We start from the raw sequence: 23453 nt of genomic DNA on the forward strand, positions 1-23453 counted from the left end.
TGCTCTTTAAAGCTACAAAATAAGCAATCTTCTGTTTAAAAGGCAAGATAAACGCATAGTAGATAGGTGAACTCTGATCACTATGGATTATTTTATTCTCATGTCTGTACTATTTCAGAAAAAAGAAACTGGTGTGCATGTCAAGTGACATTAACTCTAACGTGGCCATTATTTTTCATTTGAACTCATGAAAAGCTTCCTCAGTGTGATTTCTGTGCCAGTACAGCATTTATACGAAACCTTCACCTCTGAAAATTGGGACCACAGAAAATCCCTGTTAGTTTTTCTACTGACAGCAATCCAAGCATACAAGGTAATAGACTACACACTCCATTGTTTCGACAAAGCAATTTCATGCAACAATAATCAAAATTCAGTGCTTCTACGTTAAGTTCCACTAGCCTTGCTTAACCAGAATTTTAATTTTTAAATATTCTCAAAACATCACCATAACAGATCAACTTACCCTAGCAGGACCTGTTGATAACCATTTATATTTCCCAATGTATAGACTACCAAATTCAACGTTCAGTGCTGGGTTCATCTGTTTTCTAGGTGTGCTTCCAGAAGGTAAGCTGATAGGACACTTATCATCAATCGACTCTGTTAAAAACTGGAAAAATAGTAAATTTACTACAAGACTTTACATAAGATACTTCCTTCCTGTAACCTTAGGAATATTCTCTTTACGTTTGCAAGAATTTACTCCCAAAGCCAACTTCCATACAGAAATTCCACATAAAACAGCTGTAAATGTTATCACAATCATTACTGACAATGTTCTTAAGGGCCTTAACAGTATCTCATTCCACCTCTAAAGTTCCCAAGACAGAACCTGTGCTCTTTACTACTCTAGAGGCAAGTAAAAACTCAAACAACAGAGCAATAAAAAATACCCCCTTTTGATATCAAAGGTACAAGACACAGGCTTATGCTCAAAACAATGCATCTGTGAGAAGAGGCAGCAACGACTCTTCTGACTTGTTTCAGAATTACACTGATGACCCAAATCCAGGTCAAAGTAAGCAGCACAAGGCTAATCAAGCCCAAAATGGGACAACAGCCTTTCTGGATAGTTTAGATTCAAATTCCACTGCTAGCCACACAGGAAACGGAACTTTACCCTCTCTGTCTGCTGTCAACAAAGATCCTTGAACTTCTCTATGCACTGAATTGCAACAGATGACTGGATGAGGATGACAAGAAACTATTGACTTGAACTACGATCAATATAAAACATTGTGTGAAAAAAACTCTTTCACAGACAGACCTTCATCATGTCTATCTCTAGCTCAGATTATTATTTGATCCTTCCTGTTTTGTAATATTAAACATTTCCAAATGTTTATTTTCAAAATATTAAATATATTGTATGCTGCAAAAACACTCAAGCTTCAGAGCCAGCGATCTTCTTCTAAGACTGTCCAGAATTCTATCTGTGAAATAAATTACCACAGGTACTGCTTGTTCCTGGTACTAATCATATCTGCTCTTAGCACTTCACTTTTGTCCAAACATGCAAGAAAAATTAAACACTGTAGAAATAAATTAAAGGGTTGGCATAACAATACATAGGCCAAAAACTGGACTACCTGGTCTGTGTGACTTTCCATCTTGTCTTTCATTTGCTCTGCTGAGAAACAGAAGTCAGATTGTTGGTCTGTTTCTTTATTGCCAGTGATATCCTCCAGCAGCTCTGTGCATTTGGATTCAGAAGGTCCATCTTCATCATCGCTGGAAAGGATAACTAAACAGGAAAAAAGTACACATATACTACAAGATGCAGACTTGAGAATATTTCATTCATTGTGGATTTCAGAGGAGCAAAGAATTCTCTCTTCCAGTATGCAATAACAAAGTACATTGCCCAAACCAGTCAAGGTCTACATGCATGAAAGTACATGTAATAAAGATACAAAGCAGTACTTGTTAACACTTTTTAAGCAAGATGTTCAAAATTATTTGACTATTAAAAGAAAACAGGCCACAACATAGCTGCTTCAAAGAAGAGAGAATATTTTTCCTCAATTTAGGCATCTTTAAAAAGTACAGGCTTGATCTTCGATAGCCACAAAATCAGCTGCAAAGTAAGGACTGGAATTTGAAAATCCCGTCATCTTTCCTGTTTCTTAAGTACAAGACCCTCTACATTCCAGTGTAGGACAGTAGAGGACACTAGCACTACACACTGTTCTCTAACCAGCACGATGCATTACAAACAACATGATCTCTGTCTTCAATCTTTTGTTCCACATATTTCAACTAGTCAGTCATGTATGAATTCTCCTAGTACCTAAGCATACCAATCGTAATTGTCAGCAGCACAGATACAGTACATACTTGTGTCAACTGAAACAAGTTGTCCATTACCCCTGCAGATTCTGTTCCGCAGCTTGATCAGGTACTGTGATGGGTCCATCTTTAATTTCCTGATGGTACTAACTTGTGGTGAAAACATGTCCTCACTGCTGGCAGAAAGCTGTTTCTCTGACAAATTTATGGGAGGAGACTCTGAGCCCGGTTCCTCCGTGCAGCTGGGAGCAGCCCTTAAGTGGTTGTTGGCAGAAGTGTCTTTATAGTGTTTCTCTAATGGCTGGGGAATACAATCTGGCACCAGAATTATGTTAGATCTGCGACCTTGTCCATCTTCACAGGGTGTTCTGCGGCCAGGAGACTGAGCTGAACTCAATCTCTGCTCTTTCTAGAAAACAGGAATCAGAGACAGGGTATATGTTTATTCCTTAACATTTCTATGATGGTTCAGATCAGTGATCACTAAGACTTAGCTATGAGCTAGACAAAATAATTACAGCTTAATGCAGCTGCATTTATTGCTCAAGTCAGGGTAATTTCTCCCTCCTCATATTCCAAAGGTGATTAGATAATGGGATGAGGGACACCCTTTTAAAAGTCTACTATGACCTCCATTCAAACTGAACAAGAAACTATTTCTGATTTTTTAGCAACACTCTCACTGTCTGACACTGAAAGACCAAGCACCAGTGATATTCATTACTTTGCAAATGTGTGGCTTCGTCAAGTGGGTGAACAAGACTCGCAACTACCTACTTTTGTGGTGTTTTAATCAGGTTACAGAGATGCCTTTGTTGTACATAAATGCTTGATTACAAAGCACAGTTTGTAGTTGACTGACTGATTCCCTTAGTCTTTACTGAAGTCCCTAATTAGTGCTATACAATCTGTGAAAGAAGCTTCACTTAACAGCTAGATTCCTTACTTCTGAAACTGCTCTGCTCCATGCTCCTGTCCGAAGGAAACACTGTCATTCACTTCTCACAACTTTTCTGCTACAACAGGCATATTCTGATGTTGTGGACAGAAGCACAAATACTCACTCTTCTTGAGGCACCACTGAACTACTTTTCTTCAGCAGGTATAACAGTGTCCCCAGATACCCTACTTATTAGTAGAATTCTTTTATTTTGGATGTTTCTAATGCTGCTACTGAAGTGCACATACATGTTTGTACACAAACACATACATTACAATTAAGGGCAACTTACAGACAGCAGACGTGATTTTTCTGGAATGTGTGCATTACAATCATCAGAAATAAGGCCACTAGATCTTCTTTTCCTTTTCTGAGACTCAAGAGAGTGTGATTCCTTCTGACTAAGAGTGGTGCTGTTCATGTTTCTGCTCTTCTTTTCCAGTTCATCATAGTTCTTGTTTTCTGCGTCCGGAAAAAAAAATAGAAGTTATTTCACGGGTTATCCTTAAAAACCTTTGTACTTCTTCATATCCACAATACTTCTTTGTTTTTTTTTTTATTGTGTGTAGATGCCAGAATATACTCCCTAAAAATAATTAAGATTATTTTTGCACAATTAGTTAAGATAAGGGTATAACCAAATTCATAGCTTACTTCCAAGTAAGAATTAGCACTCTGTACTCCACAGTCTTTCTTTTATGTGCTGCTAGATGCAATATTCTCCATTTCCTGTTCTAATCTGCAAATATTACTAACCAGTATTAAAAAGATAGTACATTCTCTCTGGAGACTCAGCATAGAGCTCATCAATTTTCAGCAGTAAATACAAATATTGTCATATAATAGAAACATTTTAGCAGCGTTCACAAATCATTTGAGCATTCTTAATGTATTACATTCTTGAGTATAAAAGACTTTTTATAAAATCAGGATCACAATGGTGCAGTAAGGCTTCTCTCAGTTTCCTTTTTTCACACAGATCTGATTCACCATAGCTTTATTCCTATTTAAAAACAGTTATTTGATATATTTTACCCTATCTGTAAAAAAATGCATTTTGAAGAAACATATATACTGCATGCAACGCATATTTTGTTTCTGTGCTCTCCTGATAATACTAGATTAAAAAAAAGAAAATCTCCCAGCACTCTCCAAAATCCATATTTAGATGCCGGATTATTGGTCACTACAAACCTTTCTTCTGCAGCTCCCGTCTTCTAAAAGCGAAGACCTTTTTTTTTCCTGGTTCCTTAGAAGCCTTGGTCAATTTACACAGATCATCATCTGTCTTTCTCAGGCAATCCTCAGACCTGTAGAGAATATTAATTATGATTTATCTTTAATTTTGAAAGAATACTGAATGAAAATTCCAACAGAAACAAGAGTTGGTTAGACCACAAACTTCTGCCTCTCTCATAAGCATGGGGAGCTTGGCAAATGAAACACAAATGAATTCAGTTCCCATTATCAAAATACACAGATATTCTGACATTATTAATGAAATGGATGCTTCTATAAAAGGCACACAGAATGAAAATCTGACACGCTTGACATCAGGCACTGAAATAGTATTTTGCTGTAAAGCATGACTGCAACAAGAACACGTAACAAGAAAAAAAAGAGAGTACAACAGTCAGCTGAGTGTATCCTTGCCTTTGTCATGAATGTAGTAGGAATGAGGCAATGTAGTATATTTTTGATTTAGATTTAGAATGGCTAATAGAATCCACTGAGTAAGTTCCTGCAACGAGAAAAGATTTGAAATAGGAATTCCTGCTCAAAAGGGCTTGAAACAGTAACTTTGAAGGAGGTGGGGGTGACAGGACATGTGAATGAGGAAGAGACAGAATAGAAACAGAAAACAATTACAGTATGAGAAACTAGGCAACCTACAGGTGTTCAGCTGAGTTTGTGGTTTCATTCTAAAAAGAAGGACATGGAAGGGGTTTTATTTTATTAGCTTTTTTATAAATAGGAGAATTTATTCAGGAGGTACTGACAGACTAACCAGTATGATATCCTCACATCTGAGGTCTGATCTTGTAAACATACTCTCAACTTCCCTGGGGGCTAGTTACAGCTGACAAAAGTCTACATAACTGTATTTTAGTTTCTAGTGTATGCATTTAGTTATTTGTCATAGGAACTTAATTACATTCAGTACACAAGACTTCCCTTCTGAAAATTTATCAGGGTTACAAGATAAAAGAAACTAACCTTCATGACCTCTGCTTCATTTTCTGAGAGAGTTGGAAAACAAAAAAGAAAATCAAGATTTCACAGATAACACAATTCAATGCTGCTCTGGAAAATCTGTTCCATTCCTCCTTTTGTCACCGCACTTAATCAAAAGTGATTTTGTTGTCATTGTTTTATTATGTGCCTAACTCAGAATGTTTCAGTTTCCAATTTGCAAAGAGATAAGCAATTATAATAATGACTGAAATCACTGAAAGCTGAGACTGGACCTGTAAAGAACATCATCAAGCATGGGAAAGAACATTCCTACATCTCTAACTAGATAGCCAAAACTGTCAGATGCTTTCTAAACAGATGCCTACTCTTCAGTGCCATATCTGTAGACTGGAGTATTGTTGCTCTTTGGGAAGACTGTAAAGACAAATAAAGATTTCCAGAGTGCTCTGATACTGCAGTGATGAACAGTATATAAGCACCATGAAGAAATTACTGCTTATCTTTCCATTCACTAAGAATCATGAATTATACCATACACAAAAAAGTGTTTGGCAAGCACTATTATTCATTCTGTATATTGACCAAGACAGAGTCTCCCACAGATTGAGCAGCTCTAGTCCTGGAATAACCTCACTACAGAAAACTTGACTGTGGAACCCACATCTCTCTCTCAAATATTTGTATGTATAACAGCTATATAGATCTGACTGCTTTAAAAGACCATACAAAACCACCAAGTGTTTTTTAGCATTTTTTTCACATCAACATCACAATCAGGCTTTTCAGCAATAGGAAACATGTCAATAGGAATGTTTCAGCTTAGAGACTTCCCTAAACATATTTACTCGGTACACCAATTCTGCACATTTTATTTTCACTTCCAGTCTTCACTGATAACTCATTTAAAACGCACCTCTTAACAAATATATGCATAACCTAAGAAGCAGTGTACACTGAAGTGTTCTCAACAGCCACAAGAAAACAAGCCAGAAACACTTTAAAACCCCAAGTTTCTTTACATTTAAAACCTACCTCAAATTCACTAGTTATACTGATAGGTCAGTGGTGACTTAAGCAAATGCATTTCACACTGGGTTGCAGTGAACAAGCAATGCAAAATCCACCAATTCTGCAATACCAAAAGCAAGAAATGAAACAGGGAACTCACAGCAAGTCCTAGCTGATAAAGAAAGGTTAACTTATTACCATCCTGCTCTGCTCACACACAATTCTTTGACTTAACCTGAAATTTCTATTGTACAAAACTGGCATTCTAGCTGCCCTGACAATACAAAAGAATCTCTATATGGCTGTGTGCATACATATGCATAACCATTGTAAGGGAGGAGCTTTTACTCTCCTCTGAAAGAAGGGACGCCAAAAGAATCAGTGCCAAGTCTATCTTATTCACAGACTTTACTTACGGACAGGTGACCAGGATCAAACCATGGCTTTGTTGAAATAATTCCTAAATTTTCCATTTCCCATGTCATATCTATTACAACTTGCACTAACCTGCTGGTCACTGGGGAGGGGTGGAAAATCCTCCTAATGTAGGTTCCTGCTAATAACAAGCTTTTTACTTAATACATTAAAAAAGCATATCATGGGAATGGAATACTAATCCTTCAACCAATGAGCCACTCCAAGTCTAAAACAAGTTGAGTACACCAACTACTAACAAAACCGACTAGTTCAAACCATTCTTGTGCTTAACATAAAACTCAAGTCACCCTTCAGATATGAGCCTGATAAACTATGCAAGATGTTTCCTCAGATTTAGAGAGTTATACACAAGAGTTCATGTCTTCCTCTCTATGAACCCACTACCTCCCATGATCCAAAACAATACCAAGTGAAAAAACTGGATACTAAAAATTATAGATCTTAAAGATTTTGTAGCAAAACAAACAAAAAAACCCAATCCAACAATCCAAACAAACTCCCCACACTTTAGTCAGCCTAAAGTTATGGAAAACTGTTTATTAGCAACAAATGTAATACTTCTAAAATAAGACAGTCTAATAAACTGTTCTAAATCCCTCATTCAAATTGTAGTTTTGTCAGATTATTTTAAGCACCAACAGAAAAACAGAAAGGAATTCTTAATAATTTAGGCTGTATAAGACGTTAATGTATCAGAATGAGGAATAAGACTTATTTTTCTCAAGAATTTTTAAGATTTCTTTAACCTGGGAACTGGTGATTATTCCTGTCCTCACAAATCATTCTTCTCTTCCTTCCTCTTTTTATTCTCTTCCCCCATTTTTTTTACTATTTGTTCCTGTGGATACTTTGCTGTTGAGCAAAGAAGTGGCCATAAAAGACAAGAGGAAACAGCTTACTCTGAATTTAACTGCCATCTTAAATGAAAAAAAAAGTTATATAATTCTAATATCTGATTTCTTCTAATTTCATATGTCAAGTATTTCTGTAATGCTCAGTCAACCCAAACATAGGAAGAAAAGAGAAAAAGTAGATGTTAAGCAATGAGAGGACACACACAACCCTTAAACAATGACACTCTGTTGGGATTGAAACCACTGGTGGATTAATGTGAAAAGAAACATTCTATCACAGAGAGGAATTTGGAGAAATTTTACAAAAGAAGTTGAAATCATGCTAGAACACACTAACAGCAACAGGAAAGCAAGATTTTGGTTCTGGACACAAACCCAACTTGAATGTGTTTCAATTACTTAGCCATCTTCACAAATCAAAACACTGATCTATGACAAATGGAAATTCCTTCTATGAAAGAAAAGTAGCCTATTAACATCAGTTACAGCAAATCAAAATGCAATGTTAAAATGGCTCATTGGAGCAGCATGTTAGTTTGCACTCAGAAAATTGATCTCCTGCTTCAAGACAAGAGTATAACGAAAATTTTCAGGGAAATTATTTTCCATTGTGAAGTTATGTCATTTCAGGAAGACTGGTAAAATCAGCAGTGAGTAACATACCTTTCAGACAGAAAAGAACTTTCATGAGTAGAACTTAATATTTGATATGTCTGTAGGCTGGCAACAGATGACGAGGGTAGTTGACCCCATTGTAATTTGTCAGCATCAGATAAATTTACATCAATTATTACGTGGCTGTCTATGTATTTTCTTCCAATTTTCGTCCTCAGGACATTCGTCAAGATAACTTTGGGTTGCCTGCCACATATATAACAGTAAATCATAAATACTACACTGAAATCTAAAGAAAGAAACTTCTTGTTAAATTCGTGCATCTTAGAGGCTTGATAATCAAACATCATTACTTTCAGTCCCTTTGAGACAAAACAAAATCCCACCAAGGAACTTAAAACCCAAGGCAAGCACATAAACACAAAAAGGCAACAAAAGACTAGGGTAAGAAATGCTAGTCATATAATTTAATCTTAGATACAATTCACACAACATTGCCTCTAACACATCATCTAAGTACTTAAAAAACAGTAAATGTTCATCTCTAAATATCTTTCATACAGTATCTGTACACCTTTCTCAGAACTATGGAGCAAACAATCTTGATTTTCCTGTGAACAAGAAGCCTCCAGCAAAACAGACTGAATTTTTTCAAGCACTTAGTCAACAGCTAGAAAAGCAGCACACACATAAAAAGGTAGCATTAGATTTTGATCCCCTCCTCAACTTCCAGGCAGCATTCTACATAATATCAATAGCAAGGCTCAGAAAAACATCTGCAAGTGTTAGAAGAGACAAGTATCAAAAATAAGCTAAAGAGAAATATGAAGATGCAACTGCCCACTTGAGCACAGATGTGCAAGAGCAGCACAACTTATTTCATAATAATATAACTTATTTCATAATAATGCCACTGCAGCCAGCTTGTTGTACAGCCCGTGATTTACCCACTTTGCTTCTCAAACTGAGACGTAAATCCTACCACTTCCATTGCAATTTATTTTGTGTTAGGATGTAACGTTGTGACCTTTTTTGAATCTGTTATGAACAACATTGTCTCTTGGGTATCAAATGCATAATTCTGTTGTCTGTATTCACCCACAAAGCACACTTCAGGACAGACTGCATGATGTCTGGGGAGCACTCAGATCTTCTCTTGCACTGAGATGTATATTTGCTTTTAATCAGAAGAGTACCTTACAGACAAGATGCTGCAGAGGCACAGAGGTGACAAGCAATGAGGATGTGACTGAGAGGAAAAGTCTAATACAGGAGAACACTGTAATCCAGATGTAACCTCCAATAAAGGAAGTCCCTAACCTGTTTATCATCATCAGCTCAGAGAGAAAACTCAGTGAAAAAGCATTCACTCCAGCCATACTTTTCCCTGGGTGTCTACAACTGACCACTGTTGGGGGTGGGTGAGGAAGATACTGGACTAGATATGCTTTTCTTCTGACCCTTTGGCCAGTTCTCCTATTTTCATGTGTAGTCTGAAATGGTAACAGTGAAAATACACCTTGACACCTTCTCTGAGAAAAGAGGGCAGTTAAATGCAACTGTACTCTTATTTTCACAAGAAAAAAAAAAAAAAAAAAAAACCCAAACATTTTGAAAGTCCAATGGCTGAATCAGAATTAATTGGTCTTGTCAGTATGGGACCATCTAGAAGCCAGCTGATCAGAAAACCCACCACAGGGTGCCTGGCACCATCTCTCTCACTGATTATGAAAAGGAACTGGGTACAAGGGAATTCAGTCAAGTTAGATAACACAAAAATGAGAATGTATTTAATGAACAAGACAGATGTGGTACAACAAATAATATTTTGTTTAGTGACATGAGGTGAAGACAACATACCTTTTCGACAGAAAAAGGCTTTGGAGAGTAGGGTTTAAAATTTGCCATATCTTTAGGCTGGCAGCAGACGATGAGGGTGGTTGATCTGACTGCAGCTTGCCAGCATCAGAAAAATTAGCACCAGTTTTAGGTAGCACCTGTGTGTATTTTCTTCCTATTTCCGTCCTCAAGACATTCGTCAAGATAACTTTGGGTTGCCTGCCATACATACAATAATAAATTAATAATAGGGGGCTGAGAAATTCTTAAGTCACATGAATTCAACAAAGCTATCAGTTTACTGTTTCTGCATCACACCTTATACTTACAGTAGAATTAAGTTCATTTCCCTGACAATTTACAAAGGAGTTCTCTTTGAAGAAAAGGAATCACAAACATCTCTTGATCAAGACAGCCTTTCAAGGTTCCTTCTTCTGGCATCAATGACTAACTCATCCATATGTGATTCTGAATAAGCAAACTTTCAGTGCAGAAGCATGGAAATTTTGGTGCATCTTTTTATTGCAAAATGTCCAAAGTGGTGTCACTATGGTCTTACAAACTATTCCGAAAGCATACACCTGAGCATTTGTAGGATATGAAAATAAGCACTCATATTGTGGCATTTTATTTTAGAACCATTAATATTATTGGTTCCTGTATCACAGATTAGATTATGATCTTGCTGGAGGAAAAAAAAAAAAAAGAAAAAAAAGGAGAGAAGGTAGTACAATCTCTCAGTTTTGAAGCTTCAACTGATTTCTATTCACTTTCACTTAGGAAATGACACACAATTATGAATTACAAAGTTAGTAAAAACTCCCTATTGAAGTTCTTTAAACAAGTATCTATACTTTGCTGATTCTGCTAGATTGGTACTGAAGTCTTCACATAAAGAATTAATTCTGCAGCATGGCCAGTAACTTGGACAGTTTCCTGATAAGCTGATAAGCATTATACATCATAGATGATTTGTCAGGATTTACTTTATTTTCAAACAGATGAGAATTGGACTTGCTTTCCCAGAGCTGGTCCTAAGAGGACACTGAAGTTCAGGCTCATTTGTTGGTTTTAAAAGATTACTGAGCCAAGAACCGCTTTTTTCTATTGCACGTCTTGCATAGCAAACTAAATTGTTCACATCCTAGAGCACGAATCCTTCTTTTATAGCTGCAGAAAACATTTTACTCCTCACATAGCTGTTACATGCATGCAACAGTGACATTTCTTAAGAAAATGGCTGCTATTCCTCAGTGGGTTGACAACTGTGCAAACAACTTTTAGGAAATTATAGCTGTTCCACTGATATGCTGCATTCAGCTCAACAGCATGGTTACATGGTACCTAGTGGTAAACAAATATAAGTATGGTATGAAAACTGCTAAAGAAGAGACAATACTTGAACCTAAAAAAAGAATTGCCATGCTAGTGAAACACACTGAACTTGGGGAAGATGTTTCACATAATCTTTATATTTTACTCCTTCAGTAGTTGCTTCATGTTGAGAGTTCTTTTCCCTGTTTACTTACCATATTAACAAGACACAGGACCCCTCACTGAACTTGAGGACAGTAAGGTTCCTACACACAGCTTAGAGAACCTGCATACAAGCTATGAACACTGGTCAGTCTGATGAGATCTCTGCATCACTGAATGCCATAATGCATATGCAATGAGCTGCTTTCTCTTAGAGTTGTGCCATATATTTCCTAGACCAGTAGTCTCCAAACGTTTGTTGATCATGCACCCCATCAGTAGCAGTATTTTGAACATGTACCTTCAACATGCTTATTTAATTTATATAGATGTACTAATGTACTAATATTATGTACATTATAAAATACAGAAACAGAAATTTAAAAGGATGCAATGAAGAGGAAATATTTTATTTATTAATTGTACAAAAATATTTCCTTCCTGCACCCCAATGGCTTGTCTTGCACACACCACACCTTGGAGTTCACTATCTAGACAATGGACAATAAACTTAAATGGTTCCCATTCAAAGCTAAGTAACATAAGCTCAAGTGAAGGCAGTTTCCTCCACTCTCCAGGCTTCTCTTAGAAGTTTCCCAAAGAAAAACTAATTGGTGAAGAGCTAAAGCTTTGTCTCAAAAGAAAAAGTGCTGATGGATTAAAAAAATACTCCTAAGTTAAGGCACTTTGATGCCAAGAATCTGGACAGAGGAGAAAAAGTGCTACGTAAGGGATGGGTCCTGATTAGCTGTTGGAGAAAATCCAGGGTTTCTGAAGTGAGAGATTGACTCTGTGAAGGCAATGAGAAGTCATATGTACAAAGACAATCTCATTAGAAGACTGACCTAAACCACAGAAGTGCTCTAGAATGTTTTAGGCGGGGTCAGGAAATGGCAGGTACACATTTGTTCTTTTACCTAGACCCACGTATACTCTGTGACTACTAATACAAAGAACTGCTGTTTTTAAGAACCTACTACAGAGTCTCAGCATGTGCTTAGAATACTGTAGACCTACAAAAGGTTTGTTCTACACTCCAAGGACGCAGAGGCTGGAGTTTCATTTAAAGATATACTTTAACTACTGCAAAGCTTAGAAAGAAAATAGAGGTCATGAGAGACAGTTTAGTAACTGATGTCTTACGTGGTGGAGGCCAACTGTAGCAGCCTAGTGAGCGTACACCAAGCCTGCAAAGTGTTCTCAATTTAGCAAAGGAAGCAAGAGACTTATTTTCTGCAGAAGTCCCTGCTAAGTCAGAAGTTCTGGCTTTTTTCTGGTCTTCTCAAATGTTCAGAGTTGATATATTAACCATAGTTTAATATGGCAGAAGAGCTTACAGTAACCAGATTTATACATCATTTGTTGTTTGTCCAACTGTAAGGTATATTATAAGGAATATATAAGCAATATGTAAGGAAATAAAGAATAAAGAATATATACATTTAAGAAATGTGATAAAAATTCAAAATTCAGATACACAAGAACCTACTAGACTGTTAAGAAAATTTACAACTACTACAGCAGTTAAAGGCAATTTCAAGAAAAAAAGTCATCAAGTAACTCATGCAAATTAATCTTACAAAACTTGACACTTACTCTTGTGCTTTAATTTCCTCCTTAAAAATAAGGAAGACCCAAATTACTTTAGAGGTCCCATTACAAAATAACTGTATAGTAAGATATTTCATCTTTTGGGATGCCAGAAGAGATGAAGCAATGAAAGACTAAGGCAGATATTTCCCCTCTTCCTCTAACAGAACTTGAAATTACAAATCAAACATTTAAGTATCCAAATGGCATTTTTCCTCCAAATACGAAACAGTTGCAGAAGTGGGCCCTAGCAATATGAAATTGTCTCTCCTTAAAAAAAAATGTTTTAAAATCATTACTGTAGAGCACCATGAGACAACATAAATCTGCTATTCTCCATGGAACACTTCAATTCTCCTAACTAGAATCATGTCAAGCTTAATGGTCTATTATTTCCAGAACTAAATTATTTCAGTTTTCATTGTTCAACCTTGTAGAAAAAACAGGTTGGTTTTTTTTCCCTTTCTGTTTGTCAAACACAAGATACTATAATGAAATTTTACTAAATTTAGCCTGAACTTGCAAGGTAATTAGTCCAGTGGGAACATACACGGTCACAGAGTCTTTATTTTAATGGCATTATCAGGGCTTGTAAAGATAATGGAAAAGATTCTAACCTTTAAGGTCTTTAACAATACCATCATGACAGAGAAAGCCCACAGCAGGAGGTAAAGGAGCCAGAAGCACAATTTCCAGTGAAACTGGATCTCATTACCTGTAGTTTGTTGTCCACTTTGTAAACTCAGGTCTGACATCCTTTGCTTACATTCATGTCAGTCTAGACCTTGACAGGCTCCAAGACACTCCATAATTTCATTTCCCAATTGTTATTAGGTGCAGAATTTGTAATGTTTCTAACTCCCTTGATTTAAATGGGGTTCATACATTTTAAGCAAGTATCTTTGCAAACATGATCTTACAATTCAAAGCATACACACACTCATGCAACCGGCTTTGTACTGGAAACCTGTGCAAACCAGAGGAATCTCCAACAAACAAGAAAACAGTATACGTTCAGCTATACTTAAAGATGTCAGTGCCAGGCTAAGGCATCACTTCTTACGTGGCACCAGGTTTTGACCAAAGACCTTAATAGAACAGTTGGTTATGACCCGATCTTAAGAGCTGTAGAGTGGCTTCAGAGCTTTCAATGGTTTTCCTTTCCAAAGGAGGAATGACATCTGGCCACCTTTCTTGAAAAAATTATGTCATTAAGACTGGGTGTAAAATAGATTCAGGAAAAACATCTACACTTAAGACAGCCTGTACATCTGTAAACAATGGTTGGGACACAGATCCCCAAATTACCTGTTAAATTGTCCTGAGAACAAGGTGAGCAAGTCATGTAAAAGACATTTAAAAAGACAAAAATAATGTCAAGCAGGAAAAAAAGCAAGCAACATACACATTAAAAGCAAGTCTCACCAGCAGATCCGGCACATAACCTGCACAACAGTAAGACTGGAGGCATCTTGGTAAAGGAAAACCAAAGGCAATTATTTTTGTTTTTAAAGCAAGCCCCCCTCTCCTCCCCCCACACAAAAGAGAAAAAAAAAAAAAAGGTAATGAAAACATTCTTAAACATTTAAGGATTGAACAGACAAAAAAAAAAATACCTATTATGAAAAACGCTGTTAGCTGCTCCTGGCAATTATCAAATCACTTTTCACAGGCAAAAAAAGGGATTATCCTACCTTACAAGGTGCAGGACCAAAAGCTATTAATTGCTTGTACCCCTTTGGGAAAAATGTTTGACCTCTACTTCAGTGAGGTGTCAGAGCTGCTAAATTCAGTTCCTTTCTCAATGATTATATTTGTGTATACACCAGTGTTGTAACCACTAACTTTTTTTTTTTTTTAATTTGTATTAGAAGGTATAACTAAAATGAGATCTGGAGGCTATAAACTCCTTTTGGAGTAAATTATTATTGTCTATACCACCACCTTCACACTTACATTCTTCTACTAGTAAACCCAAGTTTTGTGAAACAAATATTTTGACAGTGGGATGCCACATACCATGCGAGGGTCACCCCATCAGGTCCCATAAAAGCTGAACACCTGAACTGGGTTTACAGAGTAAAGGCACCAATAGACATGATATGTATTCATCTTCCTGAGCTTCTGCAGCATGTGCACAGCTCCGGAGGTCCTTGGCCTTTCGGAGTCCACAGGAATAATGTGACGCACCATCATTAATGGGAAACTCCAATTGCCACATTCACTGACTACATCCTATTGAGAAGAAAGGCTCTCTCTGTCCTGCTCCTACTTCAAGGCCCTGACCTTTCATCAACTGGTAAAAGTCAATGTTTTAAAAGCAAATGTGAACACCCCTACTAACCTACTTGCTTTGCTGCACCTGGAAGTTATTACTGCCAAAATGCACTTGTCAGGGCAAGGGGAACCAGTATGGAAATAGTTATCACAAAAACCTGACTGCTGGAGGGTCAGTACTTGATTCAGCTATGACACGTATTTCAATTAATATTTAAAACACTGAGCTGACACAATCACACACATCTTATTTAAGTACGCCTCCCACTCTGCCCCCCTAAAGAAAACTTGACAGACCAGGATGAGAAGCTTGAATTTCAAAACAGTGTTCTGTTTTGTTTTTTGTTTGTTTGCTTTTATTTCCCAGTCTGGAGAATGCAGGAGTAATACAGATGAAGTAAGTGGATGCCTCTAAGCTCTATTGCCAGGTGGCGATAGGTACCCTTGAAATAGTGTTATCCACTTTGACAAAGCTTCATAAGTGGGATACAAAACATTAATTGATCAGTTATACGAATACTGTACCTAGCTTTCTGCAATGCCACTAATAAATTGATCTACACATATTTCATGACAGTCCTAATCTGTTTTGTGACACAATTATAGGAACATGTAAGAGACCTTACACTAGAAGGGCAAGGGAAATAACCTGCCTTGAGAGCCCTGTCTGGGATCGTGAACAAATCACTGACAGTGACCTTTCACAAGGCCATGAGAAGAGGTGTTCAAGTGAGAGGAGCTGTGGTTGCTGCTTCCAGCTCCCACTGTCTCACATCACAGCAGAACTGACAGAAGCAATGAACTACCAAATTTTGTAATCCAGAACTTCAGTAAAAAACACAAATGAAGGTGAAGTTGTGACAAAACAACACTTTGTCCTGACTAAAATTAATGGTCAGTAACAACGCTTAAGCAACACTTCAGATGAAACATGCTTCCCAAAACATTTGAGATTAGCTCCTACCAATAAACACAACTGTTTCTAAAACATCAGGAGCTAATAGGAGTTTGTCATTAAGACTTATTTCCTTCAATGGGAAATTCCTCACTGGGAAGAAGGAACAGAGAAACTTTTGCATTAGAAAGATTCTCAGCAGGTCACTTCACACTTCCCTCTTCCACGTTTTGTCAGTTCTCAGACTTTTTGCTCAACAAACACCACCTCTTTAGAACCTGTGTGTTCTACTTACTATGCAATCAAGGCAGTGTGTTGATTTTGACTGACTTAGAAACACTGGGTACCCAAATGGAATACACAGAACAAGATTTATTGCAGACAGTAGACAAGGTTTATTTTGCAGAGAACTTCCAGCTAGTCTCTAGACACAACTTCTTCTGAGGAAGTGAAAAATTAACAGGTTTAATATCTGAATATTTATTTATTTATTGTCTCTTTACAGTCTAAACTATTTCTTACTAAAGTGCTGGTAGGAATTCTGGTAAAAATTATGGAACACCTACAAATGCTACCTGAAAGTTTCTTGCACAACAAAATTAACATATGCAACAGAAAATTACCATATGTAACAGATCCGAAGGTACCTTTTTTTCAAAGCTCCTCAACATTGAAAAGTCAGCTCAAAGTTTACTAAAAGACCTTTAGAGACATCAGGTATCAATCATTTCACAGCATAACTAAAACTCAGGAAACTGCAATTAACATAGCTTTTAAATTTTGCTAAATTCAAAGTTACTGAGAGAAGCATTTCAAGGCAACTACATGTAAACTGACATGTATGCCTCTGAGGAGGTATAAAAAAAAAATTCAGAGTATTTTTTAAGTTCAGCTCCTCCCTGCAACAGTTTGAAGCATTCTGAATACAAAGACCAGGCTAAATGACAAAAATTCATAGGTCACAAAAATGCCAATTCAGCAGTGTCAAAATCTCCTGCTCTTCTTAAGCATTTTCATTACCTGTGCCCTTTAACAGCCTCTCCCAACAACAACAACAACAAAAAAACCCTGAACACAAAAACCTTACGATCAAGCCAGGAAGTGGGGCAGAGAATGCATATGCCTATTGTTTAGACTGGAATGATTTGTGGAATAACAATTGCTTCATTAAGATAAATATAATTTATTTCATCATGAAGTCATCATGCATCCTAGCTTCTGTTAATGAATCTAATTCTACATTTTAATTTTCATTTCTCAACTTAGATTCAAAATTTTCTTGGATAAACAATTATCTAGCTGATAGCTTCACAGAAGATGATTTTAAGTAATTTGCTACAATCTCAAAGAAGCCAAGATACTTGTTCTTGGCAACAGAGCATAAAGAAGCAGCACATTGCCAATCTTATTTACTTACTCAGGTGTCTTAACACAGAGGCAAAACCCTTCTAATTTCTCTACTGCCTTCCCCTACTAATCATCATATTGCTTGGGGCTTTTTGTTGGTTTTAAGAGTTGATAAAGCCAGCTTAATGATTGCAGACTACAGAGCAAAAAAGTGATAAGCAAAAGATAATATGGGAAACTTTAAAATATCTAGGGTTAGAATGATAATTTACATTTAGAGAGTAATGAACATGTTTCAGGATTCCAAGCAGGTAAACAAGCAGTAATTCCTCTAGTAAGTATTGAGTCCCATTCCAATATCGCAGTCTTGTTTTGTATTAAAACAAAGAGGTACAGTTGCTTCATAGTTGAAACATGACTGTCTGAAGGTGGGCTACCTAACAGCTTGAAAACCATCTCTGCATAACACAAGTAATTACACAGAGACCAGAGATACCCGTCTTCAAGAAAGATTATGAAATCTGAATACACAAACAGAGTAGAATGAATTTTGAGATTACTTCTTACCCAACTGATTCTTCATCATTAGAGCTGTGTCTGCTGCAGTCCTTTTGCCTTTTTCCTTTTGTGGAAGGCTCTCTGTTGTTGGCCCTTAATTTCCACTGAAATAAAACAGATACAATTGGCAGGTTCCAAAAGACATAAATATGCCATAATGGATATTACACTAAAAAAGGGAACAGTGCCAGACATTGAAACAAGGCAACTGGTCAAATAAGACTATGTACAACAATTCTGCAAAGTGAATTTGCTTGACTTAAAGCATTCATGTATCACCTGATCTTGAATGGAACTTTTTTTCTCCTAAAGAAATTTGACAACACAGAACAATTCAATTGTTTCGCTATTTAAAACGAGGGTTTATCCCAAACCGAAACTTAAAATATTAGACCCATTTTACACAATCACAAATATATAAGATAACCTCTACTTTCTTTAACTCCACGCATTTAACCAAATTATTTTCCACTCAAAGATATAAAATTCTGAGAAGAAATGTGAAGTTTTGGTACTCTTGGGTGGCAAAACCCACAACAGCAAGACTTAATTTTTTACCTTACCAGAATGCACTCTCATTTTCAAATTAAACAAATGAAGCCCCACCAAAACATGTAATTATTTCCACAATTCCATAAACCTACCTCCCTCTGCCATCACCTCATCCTAATCTCTCCTCCCACTTTTTAAAATGTAAATATAAACCAAACAGATCTTTGAGAATTATGTCAGTCAGGCTGAAAGACAACAAACTTATCTTCATTTCTGTTTAAGCATGGAGTGAAAGGGCATCTGAAAAATTTATGCCTATATTTTACATACTTTAGTGAAGTCTGAAAGGTGCATCCCAACTACCACAGGGGCTGACTCTAACGGAGAACACTCTCATTATTAAAACAGCTGGCAGCAAGAAACTGCCTTGAAAGTGCCTTCCCCTCCTCCTGCCTTCAAACATTATCTAGCTCACATCACAGCACTGGCCTTCAAGCATGTCAGAGACCTATATGCCCAAATCACTGAAAGCTGCACACAATTTCTCAAACAAAATGGAGCAAACTCTGGCAACACTAAATACAACCTGGACAGACCTTTGTATGGATAAAACAGTAATATTACTTTTAATTATGATTCCTCATAAGCAACCTTTTAAAGTAGAATATAAAGACTAACTACTGTTTCAAGCATATAAAGCCCCCTACCACATGGAAAAGTCTGAAATACATAGACAGAGGTAAGAAATATAAGAAATGGGAAATCAGACAATATACAGGAAATAAGGAATAAAAAAAGATTTTGTAATTCACCTTGTATAATCACTGTTTTTATAGAGGCAGAGAGAAAGACAACAAGAATTCTATACAAGTGCTGTCTGGCTCTGCCTAAGAGGCTGCTGCTTGTAACCACAGGAGACATTATTTCCAACTTCAAAACCTGACTGTAATTGGATGTTCTGCTCACTTAAAGCATTAATAGTATAGAACACAACCACACAGTGAGTTCGTATTGCAGCATAGTCAAATGACCGGGCCTACCAAGAGACCTGGGTCACACTACCACCACTACTGGAAGTCAAAAAAAATTCCTAATTTCCCTCACTAGGGTTTTAAAAACTCCTCCGGGGAAGAACCTGTTTGTCCACCCCCATGATCCTGAAAGCACTAACACCAGCAACAAACTCTCAATGCTGAGCTGAAGGAGTCAAGAGTAGCAAAATACGTTTCCAAAATTTGGCATTTTAAAAATGCTTACTGAAATTGGAACAGATCTATAGAAGCAACTATTTGCTTCCATATGTGACCATGATGATCAAGACAGTCATTTATGATAAATGCCATATAAGTACTCTTATAGTCTTTTGGTCTTAATACGGAAATCAGTTATTTCTGTATTAACACCTAAAATTCTGTCAAAAGTCATGCAGTATTTAATATATTCTCTTAATGTTCAAGCTCTTGGCTACCAATAATGACTAACTGAAAACTCAATGTAAAAATTATTTCCATATCATAACAAAAAGTTTGGTAAGTGACCTGAATATAACGTAGAAGTTCAGGAATCAGAAGACAATTAACTAAAAAAACAAAATTTGCCTTTAAATTCATGATTTTCAAGATAATTTTAAACTACACCCAAAGACCAACTCTGCTTTTTAATGATTTAGGCTTGCTAAATGGCACTGAGACTTCCACCTCTGTAACTGTACGCTTGCAGGCAGATTTCAGCCCTACACACTTGTCACTCTCCAAGACAGTCTGCGTCAGATATTGGCCACAAGGCAGCACTCAGTATTGAAAAAAATCCAGCCTCCAAAACAGAACCAAAAACCCATATAACATTCTCCTACACACTTTACACTCCAAATAACTTCTCTTTACCTCTTTTAAAGGGTAGTCCCAATGGTGGGAGCCTGGGAGCCTTGCCAAAAGGGACTGAACTTGAACATCCTCTGACTTGGCGTTTGTTTTCTTCTTTGGTATACGAAACTGAAAATAGATGATGTTACACACATGATAAAACTAAATTATCCACTGGTGCCATGAGCTGACGTAGTGCCATCTACGAAGTTTTCTTAACCGTCAAGCAAAATAAAAAAGTTGCAAGGGAAGCACCATCCTGTGACTTGACTTTAAATGCATTCCTCACTGATGCTTGATCCCAAATCATGTGTCATACCACATGAGAAGCTAGTTTTAACATATGAACTGTCTTAAAAATCAAGAAAAAGCTCTTCCTATTTCATTAACTTTACAACTTCAAATGTATGCCCAAAAGGTGAGAACCAATCTACTGGTACTTATGGTTTTCTTAGTTCCCTTGGATTTGTTTACACTCTAGTTCAATCACTTCAGCTCAGAGAATGGTAAAGAGAAAACAAAATAGATGAATACCACATCAGGTTTGTTCTCTCAAGAAAAAAATCAGGATGAAGAGCAATTACATCTTCATATGATAATTAACCATCAATACACTATAATGTACTCAAAATGGTATCAGCTATTGTGATTGCCAACCTTCACAAAAACAAAACCAGAATTTTGAAAGTTATTATTGAAAGACAAAGTAGTTAGCAATCCATAGAAACTGGCCAATTCAGAGAAAATATCTAAGAAATAATGTTCATTCACTGAAATTCAAAACAAAAATGGTAAAACTAAACTCTTACCTCTTACCAGTTCATCAAGACAAGGAAAGAGGGTGACATTTCCTATCAGTTAATTAAACCAGTTAAAATAACATCAACTGAAAGAATAAAAGTGTAAGCTTTGTCAGTTCTCCAGGTATCCTGAAAAGCAAAACCTTACACTGCAAACACGACCAGATTGGAACATATCAGAGAGGGAATGCAACATTTTCAGCTTTCAGACAACTGAGTCTATCTCAGCCAAGAAAAAGCTGAAGCTACTCCACATGATGGCTACTGTCAAGCGTATTATGAACTTAATTTGCAAGCCACCAAATGCCCTACTTTGTAACATGAAATTACAAGTAAGGACTCTAGAACAGCAACACTAACAACTTAATAATTAAACAGGAACTGCATTCATTAGCTCTGTAGGTAATTCTTCAGACATAAATGAAGCATACTGTACCATAATGAGATAATTCTTCAGTTTGAATTGTGAGTGCTCTTACAGGAATAAGAGCACTATGCTCCATGCTTCCTTGAAACAAAGATTTATTTTTTTTTAGTAATTAGACCTGAATGTCTATACAGTACCTCAAACTGCTTTTGCTGGTCAAACACTGTAATAATTAATATGCCTTTAATAACTGATTCCTCAAATTATGAAGGATGTAGGTGTCACGCACAGGCAACAACTTATAATACAAGTACCTCCCTTACATTTCAATCAACATTTAAGGACTGAAATAGACATTTTCTCATTCAGAAATGTCTGCAATAAGATTGTTTGATTTTGGCGTGGGTTTTGGGGTTGGTTTTTTTTTTTTTGGACAGGTGGCCTACAAACTTATTTTATCAGTCAGAATGCATTCTTCTGATCTGCACTTTAATGACCAGGTACAAATTTCTTACTTCAGAACTCCACCTGCTGCCTCACTAGTGGTTTCTGTTATGAGCTTCCTAAGAATACATATATATCTAAAATTTTATCTGAATGTCTGTAACTGTAAATGCATGTTAACCTCTGTTATAACGTAACAGACAACACCAAGAACAGGTAAGGTCAGACTCAGAAAACAGAGAGATGGACAGACAGAAAGGGATAAAAAGTACAAGATATGTTCATCCGCAAAAATTCCACCTCACCGTACAATATCTTCCCAATGCTTGCACTCATTAAGAAGATGTTGGTTTGCAATGCCCACAATCACCTTACAGAACAAACACAAAGCCAAGAAGTAACCAGCAGAGGTCTGCACCTATGGTAAGTGCAGTTGCCGCAGCTTTTCCCTAATAGAAAGTGACTAACTCAACACATCCATGTGCACATGCACTTAGAAGACTCCTCATCTAAACCAGCAGTACTTCCACTGAAGGTTCCCACATGTAGGAGCAAGGATCAGAGAAAGTGCATAAACAACGTGCTAGAAACAGCTTATTTCTAGAACACTAGACAGTACAGACCTTACCCAATCAAGGCAGTTGCTTTGCCTACAGTTTGTTTTCACCAGTGCTTCCATTGCTAGAAACTACTACTAATAGGAACATTTTAGAAAAAATAAACGCCAGCAGAAGTAGCCTCTGAACACACCTCTGCAGAAAACTAAATATTATGCAGTTATGCAGCTCTTCTACTTGTACTTTACTCTCAGTATTTCAGATGTTATCTTAGGTCTTAACACATCCTGAAAATGCACTGTTTATGTGAAATCAAATGTTAAGGCTATCATGTATTGATACATGTTCAACAGCAGACATTACTATTGACTACTACCAGAATAAACCGTTTCTCAGGAAAGAGAGCTCCAACTGCTATGGTTTTGTGTGATGGGTTTGTCTGGCAGCAGGGAGGGGCCACAGTAATGGCTCCTGTAAGCAGCTGCTAAAGGTCTCCCCATACTCCAGCTCTGCTGGCAGCAAGGGAGGGGCTGCAGTGGTGGCTCCTGTAAGTGACTCCTAAGGGTTCACCCCCACTACCCTGCTCCAAGCCTTTGGTAACCGGGA

General features: G+C 36.9%; 1 protein-coding gene across 1 annotated transcript in view; it reads right to left on the minus strand.

Moving 5' to 3' along the window:
• The window catches only part of SENP7 (SUMO1/sentrin specific peptidase 7), a gene marked incomplete at its 5' end in the record, with an annotated part of 41591 nt that extends 20783 nt beyond the window's left edge, over positions 1–20808 (minus strand). The window contains 9 exons of the mRNA XM_010084936.1: positions 467–613; positions 1593–1747; positions 2341–2701; positions 3525–3694; positions 4427–4542; positions 8392–8589; positions 10204–10401; positions 18335–18429; positions 20701–20808. Of these exons, the coding sequence (XP_010083238.1) occupies positions 467–613; positions 1593–1747; positions 2341–2701; positions 3525–3694; positions 4427–4542; positions 8392–8589; positions 10204–10401; positions 18335–18429; positions 20701–20808 (1548 nt within the window). The remainder of the gene's footprint in view (positions 1–466; positions 614–1592; positions 1748–2340; positions 2702–3524; positions 3695–4426; positions 4543–8391; positions 8590–10203; positions 10402–18334; positions 18430–20700) is intronic.
• Between the last annotated feature and the right edge of the window lie 2645 nt (positions 20809–23453).

This window comes from Pterocles gutturalis, unplaced genomic scaffold (genome assembly GCF_000699245.1).
Source record: "Pterocles gutturalis isolate BGI_N339 unplaced genomic scaffold, ASM69924v1 scaffold20560, whole genome shotgun sequence".
In the NCBI taxonomy this organism is placed as follows: Eukaryota; Metazoa; Chordata; class Aves; order Pterocliformes; family Pteroclidae; genus Pterocles; species Pterocles gutturalis.